This window comes from Gopherus evgoodei, chromosome 20 (assembly GCF_007399415.2).
Source record: "Gopherus evgoodei ecotype Sinaloan lineage chromosome 20, rGopEvg1_v1.p, whole genome shotgun sequence".
Lineage (NCBI taxonomy): Eukaryota > Metazoa > Chordata > Testudines > Testudinidae > Gopherus > Gopherus evgoodei.
Window position 1 is genome coordinate 8,229,320 of NC_044341.1, and position 20,856 is coordinate 8,250,175.

Here is a 20,856-nt window from a genome sequence, read left to right on the forward strand (position 1 = left end):
ATCCTCCCGCCTCTTTTTTCCGCGCATGCACCGCCCGCCACTTATCCAGCGCATGCGCTGCACGATACCGCCCGCTTAACCCGCGCTTGCTGTCTCGCGCGGCAGTAGCGGTTTCCTGGTCGGGTGTGCGCAGGCCGATCCCTTTCCCGCCAGAACAGAGTTGAGGCGCTGAGCGCGCGCGCCTGGCTCTCCCCTCTGTGGCGAGGAGTGGGGAAGGTGGCGAGAGAGGAAGCGGCGCCTGAGGGGCAGCATCAGCCATGGTGCTGGCCGCTGCTGTGAGGGGCAGCGAGCCCCCACACCATTACTGTAAAGCACCACACCCCTCAGTCTAGCCAGACAATAAACCAGGACAGCCCTGCCCTAAATCAAGGGCAGAGTGGTGCAGAGGTAGGTGCAGCGATGCAGGGTAACGGTGCCCACTGCACCAACCCTCATCCAGCACGCTGCGTGCACAGCCTCAAACGGCATGTTCCTCTACCATGACACCAGCAATTTACAAGGTAACATTGGAATGCTAGTGCTAGCCCACCTTGGATGTCCAAATCTCAGCATGCTGCACCATCCAAAATGCTGACATGTAACCTCTTAGCTGGCGCTGTCAAAACCATACATTCTGGTACCGTTAGAAACCCCTTCTTGCATCCCAGTGAAAGGTCATGATGTTACACCCAGAAGCATCAGTCAGGATGCTTAGCAGGACCAAAAAGTGTCTTCAGGACTCAAGGAGAGAATAGCTGGTAACCAAAGTCACATGATGTATGAGCAAGTGGCTGAGAGTCAGGGCTCCTGTGTGCCCTACCTGTCTTTGCTACTGACTCACTAAGTGACCTTAGATAAGTCACTTGGCCTTTTTGTACTTTGTTTTACCCATATGTAAAATGGGAATAATTATACCATCAAGACTGTTGTACAGTGCACCGTGCATTACTTGTGCATGGTGCTTTAGACAAATAAATGAGAGGTCACTGACTTCAAATCAACCTCTGTAGTGGCTGAGTTAATGAAGTTCTCATTAAAGAAACCTGTTGAGGTTCAGATCACATTGGGTGTGGTAATGTATAGCAAATCTGAGGAACAGATAGAGACGTCACCACTTCCTTTGACCTTCAACACTTCCTTTGACCTTTTAACATACAGACTTTGCTATTGCCTCATTTTAGATGGTGGAACACAAGTAAATCTGTAGCGGCTACAAACACACAGTCCCACTCAGATCCTGTTGTTCTCTTTCACATGCCCAGAATGGTTTGTTCAACAAGGTTGAGGAAGTGAGATCCCTGGAAAAGGAGGCCTTGTATTGCATTCTGCCAAATAGAAAAGTGTCTGGGTGGTTATTGTGTCTGAGTAACACTGAGTAAAATCTATGGCCTTTGACTCACGTGATGTACTTTGCTCTTTGAGAGTAGAGATAAGGACCCTGACCTACAATAATTTGTAATTTATACAATAGGTGTTTCTGTTTCTAACACTATCCTGCACTATACCTACTAGTAGTGGGCATTTGAGCTGAGTACAATGTGTAATAAATATACAATAAAATTGTATGCACACGCAAAAGCTTCTTTAAAAGAACATGAAATTGGTAATAGCAAGCCAGAAAAGATGGTTGAGGATTAAACCTACCATATATAGGCACAGCATAATGCAGCTGTGTAATACTAAAGTATCTATCCACTGGTAGGCCAAATTCTGCCCTCAGAAACCCATGTGGAACCACTGAAGTTGCTTCATGGCAGTATTTGGTGCATGGCAATAAATACATGTAGCCAGGAGTAATTATATATCTTGTTCAGAAGCCTCTGGTATTGGCAGCTGGTGGAGACAAGGTTCTCAACTAGATGGACCATGTCTGTTCTGCAGTGTTCAGAATTACAAGATGGAATTATATAAATATTCTCTTGAAGTGTATTGCACGATTTCACTTGATTTTGGGAGAGAGTGGATGTCTCTCTCTTTCACTGCAAGACTTTTCCATCTGTAAATAATGTGTTATTTCTCAAACCAGTACCATAAACCCTTGACCTAAACCATAAAATCATCACCTGTGTCATTAACCAGTCTACATTTCCACCCAGTTAATCCATTGCTTTTCCCATTGCAGATTGCCTTTGCCAAGAGGTCATATCACCAACTCTTTTTGCGCGATGGTCTCAGCTTTTCCCAAAATTGCCTCTGCTATGTGATAGCATCCCCATACTGTAAATATGAGCAAGGGCCCCGGGTTCTTGATAGATTGGAGTAAGGACCTGCACAAAGGACGTACATTCAAATTCAGATCTCTCACATGAAAGTGGAATATGCTGAGACTAAATTGCTATGAACAGCCCTGTTGTAGGCAATGTTAAAGTTAAATAATTTGGACATTGCACTGTGTTTGCTTTCAGAATGTATTATGGAGGTTTAAACACAAATATTTTAAAAAACAGTTTTAATTTTATATATTGATAGGTACTGCTTTCAGAACATCCTACCGTTCTGTAACCCAATCTCCCTTTGCATTACAGAGCGTGGCCAAACAACTGTTTTCCTAGACTTTCACTGAGTTGGTGAGTTGAATGGGTCTGAGTGGGTTTGTGGGGGAGCTCTTTTGTAGGCATTAACCCAATGTAACTTTTTGTATGTTTGTGTGTTTTCTTAAACACATAAGTGCTTAGCATTTTAGACACTTGCTTTAAATTAAATCTAAATAAATACATGTGTATGTGATAATGTGTGAAAAGCAATGTAGCATATGTTTTTACAAGTTTTAAAACCTGTGATTACAATTTTATTTTACAAAAGTGAATATATTTTTAGTTAGACTAATTCAGAAAAGAGCCTGAACATGTCAAATCTCTTGTACAATGCAATTTACAGGTGCAGCACCTGATTGATGAAGCATTGTGGTTTCCTGGGAATTTACTGTTACACAACTGAATCATTTTTGTATTGTTTCCTTATCTAGCTAGTAACAGTTACCAAGCAACTTACAAACATACCTTTCCAAGCTGTGTTGAATGGTTTCTTCCACCACAAAACTTTAAAAGTGCTTTCTTCCCAAGTTTGTTCTGGCCAACATCTCTCTGTGCCTCTGTGGGGTCTTGTATACACATGCAACACCCACTGTACTCAAGTTTTAGGGCTTGTATATATGGGGAAAATTACCAGCATACCTGTGCAGGTGTAAGTATACTGGCATTGCTATGCTGATAAAACTCCTCGTACGGGCATTCTTATCTCATTGAAGACAATGGGAGTTTTTTCAAATGATTCAATTGAGAATTTAATTTGATCTTCAACAAGCATTGCCTCTGAGAGTAAGGGCCTGTCTACTCAGGGAAAATTACCAGCATAGTTATACAGGTAAAACTTCCCCTGTGGACACACTTATCCCAGAATAAGAGTGCTTTTTTTCTGATTTAACTTAGGGCACTTTCAAAGCGGTGATGTTTGTTGAAGATCAGATTCTCTTCCTAGTTGAATCACTTGACAAAACTCTGGTTGACTTCAGTGGGTGAAGAAAAGAACTGGCACTATATATAATAAAATCCACACAACTGGTGACCTGATAAGTGGCATGACTGCCCTAGTAGGGAATATAGTAGGGAGCAAATTCAGTGATTCCAAACCAGAGATCTGATGGGGTGACAGCTCATGACCACAGGCCAATTAAATGACAATGTCAAATGTGAGATAATAGCAAATATTGTGTGGGATAGAGGATAATGTGTTAAAAGGGGAATGCAGTTTGTAATGAGGGACGGTTAGGCAGTATAAGTGCTGGGACATTATTCTCATATGCTTCAGTCCTGTACATTTCATACCTCAGCCCAGAAAGAGTACAGATACCTATCAAATCTGAAAGCAAATATTCCAGCTATACTCACCGAGACTGTTACAAACTTAATCATTTCAGACCTTGAAAATTTAATTAATAGCCATTGTGTTTAATTGCTTTTGGTGCCTCAGCTTTGTTTTCTTTGTGATTATCTGCTGAATGTGTAGAATACTTTATAGATTTTTTTTTAATATTTCTATTGTGATGACAAAGCCCAGCAGTGACACTTGCTGGCTAGGAATTAGATATCTGATTTTCAGTAGGTCTCCCAGCTGTACTGAGCAGATAGTAAGAGAGAAGATGTTGCAGTTTATTAAGCTTATCTTTTTCCTTAATAAGGATAAGAGGCAGAGACACATTCCTAATAGGATTACAGAGCAAGGCTGAAAACTTATTGGAAATCACTGTTTCACTAGCTGTCCAATCCTATACTTACACAGGCAAAACTCTTGTTGAAATCAATCGGAGGTTTGCGTGGCTGGAAAGTAGCCCAGCAGAAGTTAGAGTAAGGAATGTGTCTCTATAGCAGGGTTGGCAACCTTTCAGAAGTGGTGTGTCGAGTCTGTATTTCTTCACTCTAATTTAAGGTTTTGCATGCCAGTCATATATTTAACGTTTTTAGAAGGTCTCTTTCTATAAGTCTATAATATATAACTAAAGTATTTTGTATGTAAAGTAAATAAGGTTTTTAAAAATGTTTAAGAAGCTTCATTTAAAATTAAATTAAAATGCAGAGCCCCCCAGACCGGAGGCCAGGACCTGGGCAGTATGAGTGCCACTGAAAATCAGCTTGTTTGCTGCCTTTGGCACACGTGCCATAGGTTGCCTACCCCTGCTCTGTAGTCAGGGAAAATGGATTTTTATACTGTATAAGTCAAGTATGAGCATGGAAAGAAAGCAGAGATCCTATTTCTTTATTTTCCATGGCATTTTTTCCAAATTAACAAATTTCACAACTGATGGCAAATGCACTTTAATGCTGGAATATAAAAAAAGTCCAAAATAGAATAGGTCTCTCTTCTTATTGTTTATACTTTCTTGCTTTTTCTGATGAGTGTTGCTGAACCCACAGTCAGTGTCTGTAAAATACAGAAATATATTACTTGTTTTCCATTTAGACTGTAGGGGGAGCTGTATATAGCTAACAGCTTTGAAATTGTTGTTATATGTTTGTAATTCATCTCCTATCATCTGAAAATACAGTTACAGCAACTGCATATGGACATGCTGAATACATTCATACTGAAACAATGGTGTTCCTGTTAGGGAATCAGTTCTGAACACTGAAAATCTAAATAGTCAAATGTTATCTTCATGTGCACTGTTGGAGTAACCTCAGTCACAAATATGTTCCCTGTACTAGAAACCCACTGCCCCAGATAAGTACTATTGATTTGGTTCTTTGCAGATTTATTGTAAAGAAAGTAGGCTGGGATTTTAAAAGGAAACTGGGCATTTAAAATCCCTAGGCACTTCTGAAAACCTTAGCTGTAATTCTTATAACAGTGATCCCACCAACTGGAATACATCTTAAAAGCCTGGCAAGTGGAAGTTTAATTCCCTGGGAGAAGGGTTCTGTGGCAGTAGGGAACAGTTCAGGACACATTAGAAGTGCCTAGGATTTGTAAATGAAACAGGTGAAACTGTAAATTAACATGGCTTGATTCAGTTTTCATTCTCTGCTCAAGAGCATCCCAGCGGTACAACCCTGTGAAAAATCTTGCAAAGAGCCTGCCCACATGATGGTCAAAAGCTAACACTAAACCCGAGTGCTTAAAATGGAATGATAACGGAAATGAATTTGTCTCAATGTATCCTGGGAAGGGATAAACAGCAACTTTCAGTGACAGAAATGCACAGAGTGAAACTGACAGCCACAGGCTTTGTCCATGTGTAGGAGATTCAATTAAGTCAATAAGCAACAATCCATCACCCTGGCTGTACTAAATGGTGACTAGTGTCATTTCTTGCTGGTTGCAATCACCATTGGATTATAAAGTTACATATTCTTTCATTAATGTAGTGATATAATCCATGCTAACAGTAGTAATTCCTGTGCTCAACACCAGGACTTTTTAAAGTGAAGGTGTCAGTTTATAAACTGACAGGCATAGGAAACGTTTCCCCATTATTTTTTTTTATTGCACCTTTATTTACCAATCACTTACCTCCACCATTTCATTTCCTTTAATTTCCTGTTCATGGGAGAATGTTTCTGATTTGCACACAAGCTTCCCACCTATCATGTTAACTGTGCACTGTGAACACAGATTTTTAAAACATAAGTATTTATAGTAGCCCAGCAAGTACATTTCTGGCAGACAATTTAGGTCCAAAAGGTAGAAACTGGGAAATTCAGTTAGAATGGTAGTTAGATACACAGATAAGAATGTAAGTGCAGATACCCATATTCATTAATCTCATGCTAACTTCAGATTGACAGGAGTAATGAGCATCTTGTTTAGCATTCAATGAAAACTTCTCTAACTGTTGAAACAATACCAATACGTGTATAAATGCTACTTCTTGGTGTGTGGCAAATACAGATATATTAGAAAGACTTTATAGGTATTGGTATTATACGTAAAGTTAACTGGCAGTTGAAATATGCCAAATCGGAGTAAAATTTGTCCTATGAAATGAAGGACTATACAATGGGTTTTGCTACACTGGATCCAACTGTTGGTCCATGTAGGATGTTATCCTGGCAGTGGTGGCTGGGGATCTCAAACTTTTTATTTTTAAATAAATAGTGTGGACCACATCTTAACAAAAAGATTGTCTCAAACTGCCTTTATATCTATCCATAAACATATGACCCAACTCCCCTGCCACAACTGGTAGCTATAGCAATACCCTACACGAAAAAATAGTAAGAACATATTCAGTGTGTCTTATCTTTTTAATGTGCTTTATCAGCTAGAAACTACATGGAGAGCTAGCACCATGGGAACAGTCAGTGCTATTCAGACCACCAGGTGTGCTCCACACACAACTATTTGGGAATCACTGTTTCAGGGGAAAGTGAAAAACTCCCTAATGCATATAGGGCCAATTATTCATGTACATGGGGAATAAAATTCCTCCCTGATCCCTGGGTTGATCAACTTATGCACCGAAGCAGCAGATTTGATTACCTTAAGAAATGTTACCTTATACTTGAGCATTTTAATGAGCTGTTGTGTGACAAGAGCTGAATTAGTACAAAGCATTCATTTTTTCTTAGAGGTTAATGGGGGTTTCTTCAAACTGTGCTTTGTAGCAACCATTTCTCCAGCTGAAAGGCTCTGGAAGCAGCTCCTTCTGAAGCTAGAGGAATTTGCTCCTCTACAGTTGTTTAATGTGTTGCCTCCACAACTTTCTTGGGACCTCGTAACATGAGAGTTTGAGACACAAACTTAGATTCCCTGTGTCACTAATCACAAAGCCAGCTAGACAAACAGTCTTTCTGGCTCCTTCACTTATGTAACCTGCATGCTCATGTTAAAGCTTTTAAGTTTTACTTTGTTTCTATTGATGAGTAAGAAATTAAGATCCTATCAGAAGCAATTGAAGTTTCCTAATGGGAAAGAAATTCCACTTGCAAAATGACACTGAAATACTAGTCAGGGAGCAGTTGTTCTAGAAATATATTACCTTTATTTTTTTGCCATCCATAGTAGTGATGTCAGCCTCTTTCCCCAGAGTAAATGAATTTGTTAGAGACTGCTTAGGTGTTTTTGATGTCACAACAAAGTTGTTTCCATTTTGTTGTATTTCAATAACAGGCTTAATGTCTTTGGCAACTTTGATGAGGTCATCTGCCAATGCTGCAGAAAAGGGAAAAGTGGAATTTTAACTTCTCTATTATGCAGAGCGAAGTATGGGGTTTGTATGTTATGCAAATAAAATACTTTGATTCAATGAAGTGACAAGGTTGACACAAATCGACAACAGAAAAGGAAGTCAAAGTTAGATTACCCAGTTCTCTATGGACATACAATTTCATTGATGGGACACTTGGTTTTAGATTCCTTTTGTTATAATCTTGGAGATACAATAAATTAATTTCTCTTTTTAAATTGTGTGCATGCTTTACCACTGGTGAAAGGCTGACCACCTTTTGTATGTTATTTTCTATACTATATAGTTTTTTTCTTATATCACTGTAATGTCTGAGCACCTTTAGTACTGCACTAAGTGACATGAGTAGCGTTACATAAGGTTCATTTTCTTTCTCATCCTCCCCCAGGACACACTGAAGTCCCCTGCGTAGCCACAGGGCAGCAACAGTGCAAGTGTCCCCAGGCTCTCTCATCAATAGGCTTCAATGCTGACCTGAAAGGATCAGCTTTGGGGCTGAGGGCATAGTTCAGGCAACATGCTCTTTGAGAAGGGATTTTCACTGAGTGAGGCATTCTGCTCTATTTAATTTGATTGTTTTGCTGCAACTGACAAAGCAAACTATGCTGGTGTTTTTTAGTAACCTGGACACCTCTGAGAGGTAGCTAGAGACCATTAAACTCATTTCATGTAGGCTAACAGCCAGCCATTAGGTAATCAGTGATTACGGTCAGAGGCTCTATGTGAACTGGTAACAGAGCTGAGAGGCTCTATATCCCTTTACCAATGCCCTACTAGTTAACCTTATAAACTGAAACTAGTCAACTGATAGGAAAGGTATTTCAGTAGAAGCCTTTCATGAGAAGACCAGTCTTGTGGTTAAGGCTGAGTCGGTCTGGGTTTTATCCCTGGCTTTTCCCACAGATTTGTGAGAGACTTTTGGGCAAGTATCTTCACTTCACATCATATATAAAATGGGAATAGTAACACTTACCTACCTCATGGAACGTGGTTTTGTGAAAAACTCTTTCAATATTCCCTGATGAAAGGTTCCTTAAATGCAAAGTGTTGTTATATTTCACAAACCCTGCAATTTATAGGGTGGGGGGGAGAAAGACACTTACCAAGGGCTTTCAGAAATTCTTCATAGTTCTCTTGAGAATAGACCTGCCACGTTCCATTGAATGCCATTATGGATGGTGCAGTACAGTATGGCAGTGATGCCAGAAAGAGAATGGAGCAGCCGTCTACTGAATTAAATGCTATTTATACAGAAAGAAATGTGCCCTGTCTCATGAGATGGTCTGCTAATTATTAACAATACAGTATCAATTATTAGTCATCTGTTTATTCTCAATAGAAATAACCTCTAGTTCATTGTCATCTGTGGCTGTCTCTTTACCTTGACTGTCTCTTTCCTAGCAAGGTTATTTCTTCCAAAATAGATTAAACTAAAGTATAAAATGCAGAATAGGAGTAGCAACTTGGGGAGCTAATGTGAAATAGCTATTCCAGGCTATTTCCCTGTGTAGGCAAGCCCTTGTCTTATTGAAAGCCAATGGTACTTAGGTTCCTAAATGCATAAGGGTTTGTGTACTTATAAAATTTGTATCACTTTAAATATACGGGTATAGTTAAAGCAATACAACCTCTCTAGTGTGGATGCAATTATACCAATATAAATTTGCTTATACTGGTATAGCTTATTCCATAAAGGAAGGGGAATAAGCTATACTGGTGTAAGGCACCTTTGTACAGCTATAACCATGTTCACATTAGGAGTTATACTAAAAAGAATCACACCCCAAACTGATACAGTTATACTAGTACATAAACTGTGTAGACCGTACCTAAGTCATTAGTTAAAATTATACTTAGGCTTGTAAGTCACTGAAGCACTTTTCAAAATTTTACCCATTTTCTAAATAAAAGTGTTCAGTTATATAAAACTTTAGAGAAATAGTCACTGGGTGTGAAATTATATTTCTTATATATTTTGTAATAAATCCATGGCCAGTGAAGAGCTTCATGGCTCACTATGCTGCATGTGGGTACTTGGAACTTCACCGAGACAGTGATGATTGAACACAAATCAGTCTCTTCCAAAAGAACTGGGCCTACCATGTGAGAAAAAGAAGAGTCTCCTTTAGTGATGATCAGTACAGGGCCTATGACCCACAGCTCATCAGTTCCGATTCCATCTAGTAGATATCAGTGGGGCACATAGGCACTAATCAGTTTGTTACAATATTTAAATATATTTAGTGATAGTCCCATATGTACAGATTTAAAGGGGAAACAAAACATGGAACTGTTGTCTGGGGATTGAAGTGGAAAAATAAATGGGAGTACTTAATTCTTGATTGTTACTCTCCACATTCATAACCTCAGAATTCCCCAGTCATTGTAATACTCATCCCTCCTTGATCAAGCCTGACTGCTGGCTTCGGAAGGCATTAGGTAAAACTGTATGTGGTTTGCAATATAATTGCTTAATTCAAATAGTGTTTGTGCCCTAGAGGTGACTGACCTGTCTAAGGCAACATTTCTAGTACTGTACTACAGACTAGGTAGTTTTTAGCTGAATGGGAAAACAATGATGAATTTTTCTTACAAATTTACTTTACATTGTTGTCCAGTTTTAATTTTTAGAGAAGCCCAAACTGAGATCAGAGATCCAAATACACCCCAAACTTTGGGACAGTTCAAGTCTCTCTCTAATTCATCACAGTTTTAATCAGTGAGCATGTCACAGGATTAAGAGTTAGGAGATCTGAGTTCTAGTGCTGGCTAATAAACCTCCACTTGGTTTTAAGAGCACACTGCCCTAAATTATATTGTCTTTAATCATTTGAATGTTTTAAAATTAGTTTTAGAGATCCTATTTATGATTTTAAAACATTATATATTTGTTAATAAGGAATTTTAAAACATTTGAAAAGGATTTGCTTTAGCTGAGCAAGCCATTGATCCAACAGTGTGTTATCCTGTCCCCAGCTCTAACCAATACTTGATGCTTCACAGGAAGGGGGAATATACAGACTGCACCTTGCCAACAATGCAATGCTGCTCATCAGGCAGCTCATCTGTTTCAATTTCTGTGAGGAGTTCATGCGCAAGCACCAGACTCAAACTTTGGAAAAGTTCACTGACTCAAAGATTTCATTAAATTTTTCAGTGACCTGTCCTCATGGTCCTCAAGCAGCCAGACCTTGGGAAGCTAAACATTAAACCAGGGGTCGGCAACCTTTCAGAAGTGGTCTGCTAAGTCTTCATTTATTCACTCTAATTTAAGGTTTCACATGCCAGTAATACATTTTAACATTTTTAGACAGCTTCTTTCTCTAAGTCTATAATATATAACTAAACTATTGTTGTATGTAAAGTAAATACATTTTTAAAAATGTTTAAGGAGCTTCTTTTAAAATTAAATTAAAATGCGGAGCCTCCTTGACTGATGGTCAGGACCTGGGCAGTGTGAGTGCCGCTGAAATTCAGCTTGCATGCCACCTTCAGCACACATGCCATAGGTTGCCTACCCCTGCATTAAACTAAAGTGCACAACAGTGGTTAGCCTCTGTTGCACTCACAATTAGGCTGTATAAAGGGATTTCTCTCTGTGTGTATATATGTATCTATTAGGGACAGAATTCACATGTACATCAATCCATAGTGTGACAAAGCTCCAACCTTGTCTCAGTGGGTCCCGCACTTCCTGGTGGATTACACTAGCCTCAGAGGCTCACTGTGACCCTCCACATAGCTCTTCTCTCTCTAGACGCAAGGGTCGCAGCCTACTGAGCCATTTTCATCATAAGCCAGCAAGAGAGGTGAGGAGAAGTTATCCTCCCTCACCCAGTCTCTGTGATTAGTCAGGGAGGGGAGAGGGGAGCCCAGGCCCACCCTCTACTCCAGGCTCCAGCCCAGGGACCCTTACAGTAGCAGCTCCTGGTAGCTGACTTTTTGGAAACAGAACAAGTATGATTTCCTGGGCCACTTCCCCACAGTGGCCCCCACTTCCTCAATATCTACATCACCCTTACCTCAGGGCCTCCTTTCTTGTGCCTGATAAGGTTTGTACTGCTCCATTTCTCCAGCAGTGTGGCTCCTTTCTACAGCTCCTGGCACACTCACCACCTGAGTGAGTGGGAGCCTTTTAACTAGTTTCAGCCAGTCCCCGGTTGGCTTCAGGTGTACTGCTTTCTGAAAGGATCTTAATTGGCCCAGGTGTCTTGATTAACCTGGAGCAACTGCCATTTGGTTACCATGATAACAGGGATTTGTTTAGTCTGGTGCTAACATACCTGTTTCTCACTATTTTCCTACAGCCATCTGGCCTTGCCCCATCACATATCTCCCCCTGCACCCCGGCTCAATACCATAGAGTTGGGCAACTTGGGACACCAGGCAGTGTGCTCATGACAGACCATCAGTGTTGCCGTGGTGGCATCCAGCCCTGTGCCGTATGCAGAACTGGAACGGTTGGAGGGATAAGAACCATCTGGTGACCCTTGCATTCTTTTCCTTATTCCACTGCATCCACTGGAGGAGTGCATGGTCCGTCACAAGAGTAAATCGCTGGTCTAAGAGGTAATAACGCAGTGTCTCTCCCTGGCTCATTTGACAGCAAGGCATTCTCTCTCCATTACTGCATATTTCTGTCCTCTTGGGAGCAGCTTTCTGTTTAAGCAGAGGATCAGGCGTTCCTCTTCTCCCACCATTTGTGACAGAACCGCCCCCAATCTCACCTCGGAAGCATCTGTTTGTAGAATAAATTCCTTGTTAAAGTCCGAGGCTATGAGTACAGGGTCATTACAAAGGGCTGTCCGAAGGTCTGTGAACGCCCCTCTACTGTGCTGGTCCACTTCACCATGTCTGGACCTCGGGCCTTTACCAGGTCCATTAGGGGACTTGCCCTAATGGCAAAATGGAGAATAAAACGTCTGTAATAGTCTACCATGCCTAGGAATGCGTGGATCTGCTTCTTTCGGGTTGGCCAGGGCCAGTTTTGAATTGCCTCTAGCTTATTCGTTTGGGGCTTCACTATGCCCCTTCCTACAATATATCCCAGGTACCTAGCCTCTGCTAGCCCTATAGTGCATTTAGCAGGATTAACGGTGAGGCCAGCCCGTTTGAAGGTACGCAGTACTGCCTCAACTTTCTCCAAGTGGTGTATGGATTATGACATCATCTAGGTATACGTAATCCTCTAAGGAGAGAGGCTCTGAGCCCAAATACTATGTCATGTTATCATAGTTATTAATTATGTTTATTATAGCAGTGCCTAGGGACTTGGCACTGTACAAACACCTTTGTAGAAGATGTGTTCTGTTTAAACTAATCTAATTAGTCATATAGGGAAGTTAACTCCAGTTCAGAAAAGTTTATATTTCTTGCTCTCTCTCTTTCCCCCTCACAAAAACAAATCTGTTTCCAAACAGTCTTTTCCATGGACACTTTTAAGTATGATTCACTCCTGTATTGTTGTCAAGTTTTACATTTTTTATTTAGCACACACCTTTTAAACACTGCATAGAATACAAGATCAACTACAGTATGACAGGCAAACACTGTTCTTGATCAATAGTAACAGATAAAACAGTGGCATGGAAACCCTCTTCTGAAAGTGTGGGTAGTTTATGTCAAACATTTTAAAAATGAACTTTTCCATTTTTGCCTTGATCTTTATTTAAAACAGCATTAAAAGTAATGTTACAAGGATTATTTCATTCCTCTAGATTTCTGTTGTCATCCTCTACAAAAATCATCTGTGTTCTCAGAAAAAGCCAGCTGTGCTACTGATTCTTTGGAGTGTTATGTCAAAAAGCATGTGACACAGAATTTTTCAGTTAATTTTTATGGGAGCTGAATTCTAAAAACTGAAGAAGGAAGTGAGTTCTGTACGACTGAGGATTCCTCTGCACAGAAACTAAGTTTGGGGATTGGTGTGTGTGAGAATGTTCAGAATAATTTTGCAGTTGCATAGACATGTCACTTCATGTGACATGAGAGGTAATTTGTTATTACACATCCTCTGATCTCATTCATATGAAGAGGCAATTACACCATGTGGGATAGGGGGCTTTATTGTATCTCATAAAGGAATATGCTAAAACACATGAGCTAATATTGTTATGTAATTCACAGTCATTTATCCAGGTGAAAAGGGAAAAAAAATTCCTATGATTTTTTTTCAACCTTCAGCCTTTTGAAGAAAGAACCAAATGCAGCCTCACTGCTCATACCTGGGCTTTAAAATCCTGGGCTGGAATAAAAAACTTCCCTACCTTTCTGGTGCAGAAAAGTGTAAATTGCATCCTGTGCCAGCCTAGCTCATACAGCATGTTCACTTCAAAGGAAAGAGTTATGTTAATGCATGGTGAATTCCCCTCTGTGTGACCTCTGCCCATGGAAACTGTTGAGAGATTGCATTGAATAGCCCAGGGGTCGGCAACCTTTCAGAAGTGGTGTGCCAAGACTTCATTTATTCACTCTAATTTAAGGTTTCGCGTGCCGGTAATACATTTTAATGTTTTTTAGAAGGTCTCTCTCTATAAATCTATATATTATATAACTAAACTAGTGTTGTATTGTAAAATAACAGGTTTTTCAAAATGTTTAAGAAGCTTCATTTAAAATGAAATTAAAATGTTGATCTTACGCTGCCGGCCCGCTCAGCCCGCTGCTGGTCTTGGGTTCTGTTCACCTAGGCCGGCAGCGGGCTGAGCAGGGCCTGTGGCCGGGACCCCGGCTGGCAAGGGTCCATCAGCCAGAACCCCAGACCAGCAGTGGGCTGTGCGGGGCTGGTGGCCAGGACCCAGAGGGCTGGGGGCAGAGGGCTGGAGTCAGGGCAGAGGGGGCGCTGGGTATGGGTGGGGGTGCCAGAGTCAGGGCTAGGGTTGCGGGTGGATGAAGGAGTCAAGCAGAGGGCTGGGTATGTATGAGGGAGGTACAGGGCTCGGGCCTGTGGGGGTGCAGGGCTCAGGGCAGAGGGCGTGGTATGTGTGTGGAGGGGGTCGGGGATCAAGGCTCAGGGGAGAGTGCTGGGTGACTGCCCCCCTAAAACTCTCAACCCCGCTGCTCCTTGTCCCCTGACTACCCCCTCCTGGGACCCCTGCCCCCAACTGCCCCCCAGGACCCCACCCCCTATCTAAGCCTCCCTGTTCCTTGTCCCCAGACTGGACTCTATCTCCTACCTGTCCCCTGACTGCCCCGATCCTCATCCACACTCCCGTCTCCAGCCAGACCCCTGGGACTCCCATGCCTATCCAACCACTCCCTGCCCCCTGACAGGACGCCCAGAACTCCCGACCCATCCAACTCCCCCTTTCCCTGCCTGCCCCAACCCCTTTCCACACCCCTTCCTCGTGACAGAACCCCCAGAACTCCCAACTCATACAACCCCCCCAGCTCCTTATCCCCTGACCATCCCCTACAGAGACCCTCCACCCTCCTTGCTCCCGGTCCCCTGACTGCCCTGACCCCTATTCACCCCCTGCCTCCTCACAAACCCCGGGACTCCCACGCCCCATCCAACCCCACCCCGCCCCTAACCACCCCCCCCGGGATCCCAACCCACCCTGCTCCCTATCCCCTAACTGCCCCCACCCCTTATCCAACCCCCGCAGCCCTGGGCCCCTTACCATGAGGCTCCACACAGAGCTAGATATGCTGCTCTGCGGGAGCACACAGCCCTGCCCCTCCGGTTGAGCGGGGAGCGCGTCTGCCTCCCTGCGGAGCCAAATGCTGCGCTCGGGAGTGCGCAGCCCCAACCCCCAGAGCGCTGCGTGCGGGGGTAGGGCTCCAGGGGAGGGGAGAAGGTGGGAGAGGGGCCGGCAGCTCGCTGCGCTCGGCCCCGCATTCTGGCCCGGGAGCTCGGACCCCGCGGCTTGCCGTGCCGGGAGAGTGGGGCCATTTGCCCACCCTGTGTGCACGGCTATGCTTCTGCTCCCTGCCCCTGCAGGGGAAGCGGAGGGCAGAGGAGAGCGCGCCGGGCTGGGCAGGATTTTTAGTGGCATACTGGAGTCCTGGCAAGGCTCCAGCGTGCCATTAAAAATTGGCTCGTGTACCGTCTTTGGCACACATGCCATAGGTTGCTGACCCCTGGAATAGCCCATTTCTCTGTTGTCCTGACCATGCCCCCCCTCCAACAAGCACTGCCCAGTTTTGCACTAGTGAAGAGGAAATAGCAATAAGTTTCCACACCATAAGCTCTCCTCTGGAAATATTCCTGCCACTGGAACTCTGTCTCTGGGTTTACATTACTCTAATCTGGGCTGAATCTGGCCCAGTCACTGATCAAAACAGTTGTGACCACTTAAACGTGTTCAGATATAGCATTATTTGACAGTTTACAATATGTCACAGTGAAATAACAGCTGTGGAGTTTAAATGTGTTTAAAATCCCACTACATTGTAGCACACACAGCAATTGCACACATGCTCCTCTGCAAAGCCAAGAGAGGCTTAAAACCACTGCCTTACTTTTCTCCCACATGGCTTAGCTGTGTAAACATAAGTGCATCAAGGCCCTGTTTCAGCGAGGTATTTAGGAACATGCCTAACTTTCAGCACACCAGCGGTCCCACTGACATCTAGTTATGCATGTACTTTGAGTACTGTGCTGAATTGGGCCCAAGCAGGGTTACATTTTAATAACAATGCACACATCAACATTCTTCTGCTACAGGATATTCAATAACACTCAGCGGCTTAATACAAAATGATAAGCTTGTATACATGAACCCCTACTGTATCTGATAAATAGTGCTGTTAGCTGAAAAGTGGTACACTATATGAAGCAGTTGTCTAATTATGTAGGGTTAGAGTGGGATTTTGAAGGTTTTCTCCAGATTTCTATAGATGCCTTTAAGAGGGGTATACTGTGATTTCTTATACTGTAAATCACTGTGGAAACCTTTATTTTATACATAGATAATAAAAAGAGAGATGCTAATCTGAATTTTAAGGCTGGGATTATCAAAGGAACCAAGTGTCTAAATCCTTTTGACATTCAATGGGTGTTTGGTGCCTAATGCCTTTAAGCCTCTTTGGAAATCCCAACCTGGGTTTCTGAGTGTGTTGGAAATCATTTTTCCCGTAGCTCAATCGGTTCTTCTCCATGCTTGTACACACTGATAGTAACCTGCCCCGTTTCAGAGCCATATTTGTTCTTGACATAGATGCTGTATTTTCCTGTATCGTCACTGCAGACTTTCTCAATGGTAATTGTGACAACTATCCCCTTCACATCCATTTTGTAACGATCTTTAAAAACTACTACCTTCTCGTTCTTGAACCAAGTGATTTCTGGGTAAGGATCACCAGATATGCAGCATGTCAAACACAGGGTCTGTTTAAAAAATATAGTAAATACAGCGTTACAGTGGCAATTCACAGCCAGTGGCTTAAAGTATAATTTGACAAAGAAGAAAAGATAAAAATGGATCTCCAAAAATGCCCACAAGTTTCACTGATCCAGGAACTGGTAAGTTCTTATCAGTGCAGACACCCTGGCCTCAGGCAAGCTACTTTCCCACTTTTCTGTCTCAGTTTCCTCATCTGTATAACGGGGATCACACTGCTTATTCACCTACCCCAGAGAGGGACTTGAGAGGATTAACTGATTAACATTTGTTAAGTGCTTTGAAGATGGAAAGCACCATATAAATGCTATGGATTACTATTGTCTGCAGTATTTTTGTAGCCGTGTCGATCCCAAGAGATGAGATTATCTCTCATGTATTATTATTCTTACTAATTATTTGTATTACCTAGGAGACCTAGTCATTGACCAGAACCCCATTGCGGTACAAATACAGAACAAAAAGATGGTTCCTGCCCCCAAAGAGCTTTAGGTATAAGACAAGAAACAACAGATGGATACAGATGGGAAGTAAAGAGGAAACTGTGAGATGATACTGGTCAGCATGAGAGGCAGTGGTTTGAGAATACAAGTCTATGGGCCTGATTCTGATCCCAGCAATTTTTTTTTAACCTAAAACAGATACTGTACTTCTCTTATTCAGGGCATAGGACAGCATGATCTTACAATACCATTTTGCTTGCCAGGAAATGGAAGGCTACATTTTTTAAGCGCACAAATCTTTAGCCACATAGGAAATTGAATCCATGCAGCTGAAATCAATGCTACTCCGTTTGGGGCCATTAACAATGGAAGAATGTTTAACTGCTTTGAAAATGTTTAGGATCATTAATGTGGCCATAAAATTAAAGGCTGTTTTAGTTTCTAGGCTATGAAGAAGTTATTCATTATGATACAGGACAGGAGTCCCTCAATAGTAGGATCTAGTTGAGTTGAGAAGTATATCAGAGGTGGCAAAACTAGGTTCTTGAGGGGGCTGGCAAGATTTATATTATTAGTAAACAAATCTACCAAAGCAAAACCTAAATGAGGTTGTTTAAATTACAAATTATCATGGCTATTCAGACTGTTAAGCTGGGCAGGTTCATCTTCTTTTGGATAGGTGTAGGGGGTCTTACACACCAGAATAATGTGAATGGAGAGAATGACTGCTCCACATTTTTATTTATTTAGTGCATGCCAGTAGTGTGTCTGACACTGTACAAACACATCAACTGCAACCTGTATACAGCTCCTGCAGGGGTTTAGGTTTCCCTGCAGGGAGGCATCTGTGTTTAGAAGTCACGGCATCACAATGAGATAGAATTACTTTCTCCAGCCTGCAGCTTTAAACAAAGGGTGGTTATGGTTCAAATTTAATTACTCTTCCTTCCATTGTCACAGCTGCAGTTATATGAAGTACAGGTGGCTTATATTAATCGCTTTCAAAACCTGGGTTATACATGTCTAAACAGAAGTGAGGCATTTTAAGTGACCTCAGAAGCAGCTAGGATTTTTGATGGGGCCGGCCAGTTGGTGAGATTTAGACATTATGGGCTTCTTTCTTCTGCCACTTTCCCCAGGGTAAATCAGGAATAACTCCACTGAAGTAAATGGGACTAATTCTCATTTGTGCTAAGGCCCCTTTATACCACTCTGGCAGTGTAAAGGGATCTTAAAGTGGGCATACATTACATTTATAGTCATTTTAAAGCCTCTTTACTCAGCCACAGTGTCCTCAGAGTATAGGAGAATCCAGCCCAATAGATTATAAAACTAGTATGACAGAAGGATCAAGACCCATATATAAAGTTGTTAACCTAAAGCAGGGGTTGGGAAGAGAGACTAGGGGCATGTGAAACTGCTAAAATAGACTGTTTTCAGCACCTGAAAACTAGGATGTGGTGTCTAAGAAGAGCAGTTGAGTAAGGATAGAGCTGTTCGTGTAACTTTTTCTATGGTTAGCATTAAAACTATTCTTGCACTTCACAAGTGCACAAAAATGGAACCTGGATGCCTTGCTAGATTTGTGGATTTCAAAGGGAACTCCTGCCTCACCCTCAACAATTTTCTCCTACAGAGAAGGTGTGTGTGTCTGGAAGGACCACCCACCATCATATTGCTCACTGATGTTAGCAACGGGTATCACACCAGGCCTCTGACAACTGCAACGGCCATCCCCTATATGGGGACACAAGGTAGAGGAAAGCTGCTTATATGCTCTTCCTGCCAGCCATCCTTGCGCATCTGTGCAACCTGGCCATGATAGGTATACAGTTACTTAGTATTACCTTATCCTCCATGATGGTGGCAACATCTGGCAGACCTTGAACAACTCTGGCACGATCTGAGAAGGAACAAATGTGACTGTTCAGCTTTACATACCAATATGGCTCTTTGATAATATAATAATAGGAGATATACCAATCTCCTAGAACTGGAAGGGACCTTGAAAGGTCACTGAGTCCAGCCCCCTGCCTTCACTAGCAGGACTATTTTTTTTTTTTGCCCCAGATCCCTAAGTGGCCCACCTCAAGGACTAAGCTCACAACCCTGGGTTTAGCAGGCTAATGCTCAAGCCACTGAGCTATCCCTCCCCCTTCTGTATGACAGAACCAAGGAGAATGTGCAACATTTGTTTACTTACTCTTTTCTACTATCACTGCTTCTCTGAAAGTAAGAAAAAGAAAATTAAAGAGAAATTTAGTAATTTTTATTTATTAAATTTGTACCCTGGATGTTTTTAATAGGAACCTGTTCCCTAATTTTTATAGAGAACTTCACTTGCAAAGTGAGAGCAAAGATATGCAGTAAGGTGAGATATTGGAACAGGGAAAACGTCTGAAATTTTCAGGGATTCTCTAGGTTTCATCTGGGGGGCATAATGAAGGGGTTTTTGGCCAGTTTCTGGAACTAGAGAGACATGTAGAAAACAATTTTTTAAAATTCTTGATAAACTTCATAGTAGCCAGTGGATAATGCAGCTCCTCTAATGTTTGCTTAAGGCTTGATCTCACAAGTGCTCCACCCATGAAGGATCAGAGGTCCTTTCTGATTCACTAGTCACTATAAGAAACAGCTGATGTTGGAGTTTCAGGTTCATGTCTAGGAAAATGTCTTCTTTAAAAGTGAATTTAGTTTTGAAAACTGTCCTAGAGTGACAGTCTTGAAAGCCGAAGCCGTCTGTGCATCTACAGAAGAGTTACCTCACAGGGACCAGGAAATGCAGGCTTCCTCCTGGGATCCCATCATCATGCCTCAAACCTGATCTGGAAGGGTCACTCCTATATGTGAAAGGGAACACCATTTCCATGCTTCTCAGACTTAGGAGTGGCCATGATCCTGCCATGCCTTTTCTGCTGACCCAACATTTTTTTCCATGGTTCACATTGCCAATCCCTGTGGAGCCATCCCTGCTGTAGCTGCTGGCCCTTATGCCTCTCCTGCACCAGTGCCATGCTCAGCCCCCACCTTCCAGCCTGGCCTGCCCAGGTGTAGTGTCACTCCCCATCCCTGAGAGGGGACATGGCCTGCTGGAAATGGTTGAGGTTGGGCAGGCCCCTTGAGGGAGCCCTGGTGCAGGAGCTGGCCCCACAGCAATGTTGCAGAGAAGCAGTGCTGAGCGATCCACTGCCTACTTAATTTTAGCCCCGTAGCCCCTCCATTGTGATGGAGGGACTGTGGGGCCAAACCTGAGCAGTGCTGCAACTCCTGTGCACCAGGCTGCAATCCCACCCCCTCCTCACAACAGAGGACTGGTGGGACCAAACCTGAGTGGGGAGTGGACAGCCAGTGCTGCTCCTCCTCACCACTGCCAATGATATGTACTGTGTATAATGGGGGTACGGCTGTG

At 42.5% G+C, this 20,856-nt stretch overlaps 2 protein-coding genes across 3 annotated transcripts in view; both read right to left on the reverse strand.

The window, feature by feature from the left end:
* Window positions 1-4,774: 4,774 nt before the first annotated feature.
* LOC115637722 (fatty acid-binding protein, liver-like) lies at window positions 4,775-11,766 on the reverse strand. Of its 2 annotated transcripts, none has more exons than XM_030539266.1 (5): window positions 11,683-11,766; window positions 8,764-8,901; window positions 7,454-7,626; window positions 5,986-6,075; window positions 4,775-4,896 (listed from the first exon to the last, which is right to left on the reverse strand). In XM_030539266.1, the coding sequence occupies exons 2-5, from the start codon at window positions 8,828-8,830 to the stop codon at window positions 4,846-4,848; spliced, it is 381 nt and encodes a 126-aa protein (XP_030395126.1). In that variant the 5' UTR covers window positions 8,831-8,901; window positions 11,683-11,766; the 3' UTR covers window positions 4,775-4,845. The 2 variants fall into 2 exon arrangements, with proteins under 2 accessions (XP_030395126.1, XP_030395127.1); XM_030539267.1 differs by lacking the exon at window positions 11,683-11,766 and adding an exon at window positions 11,330-11,418.
* Window positions 11,767-15,674: 3,908 nt separating this feature from the next.
* The window catches only part of MYOM3 (myomesin 3), a 57,085-nt gene continuing 51,903 nt past the window's right edge, over window positions 15,675-20,856 (reverse strand). Inside the window, exons 35-37 of the mRNA XM_030539207.1 lie at window positions 19,651-19,673; window positions 19,295-19,350; window positions 15,675-16,991 (exon numbers count right to left, since the gene is read on the reverse strand). Coding sequence (XP_030395067.1) covers window positions 16,728-16,991; window positions 19,295-19,350; window positions 19,651-19,673 — 343 coding nt within the window. The 3' untranslated portion in view covers window positions 15,675-16,727. The remainder of the gene's footprint in view (window positions 16,992-19,294; window positions 19,351-19,650; window positions 19,674-20,856) is intronic.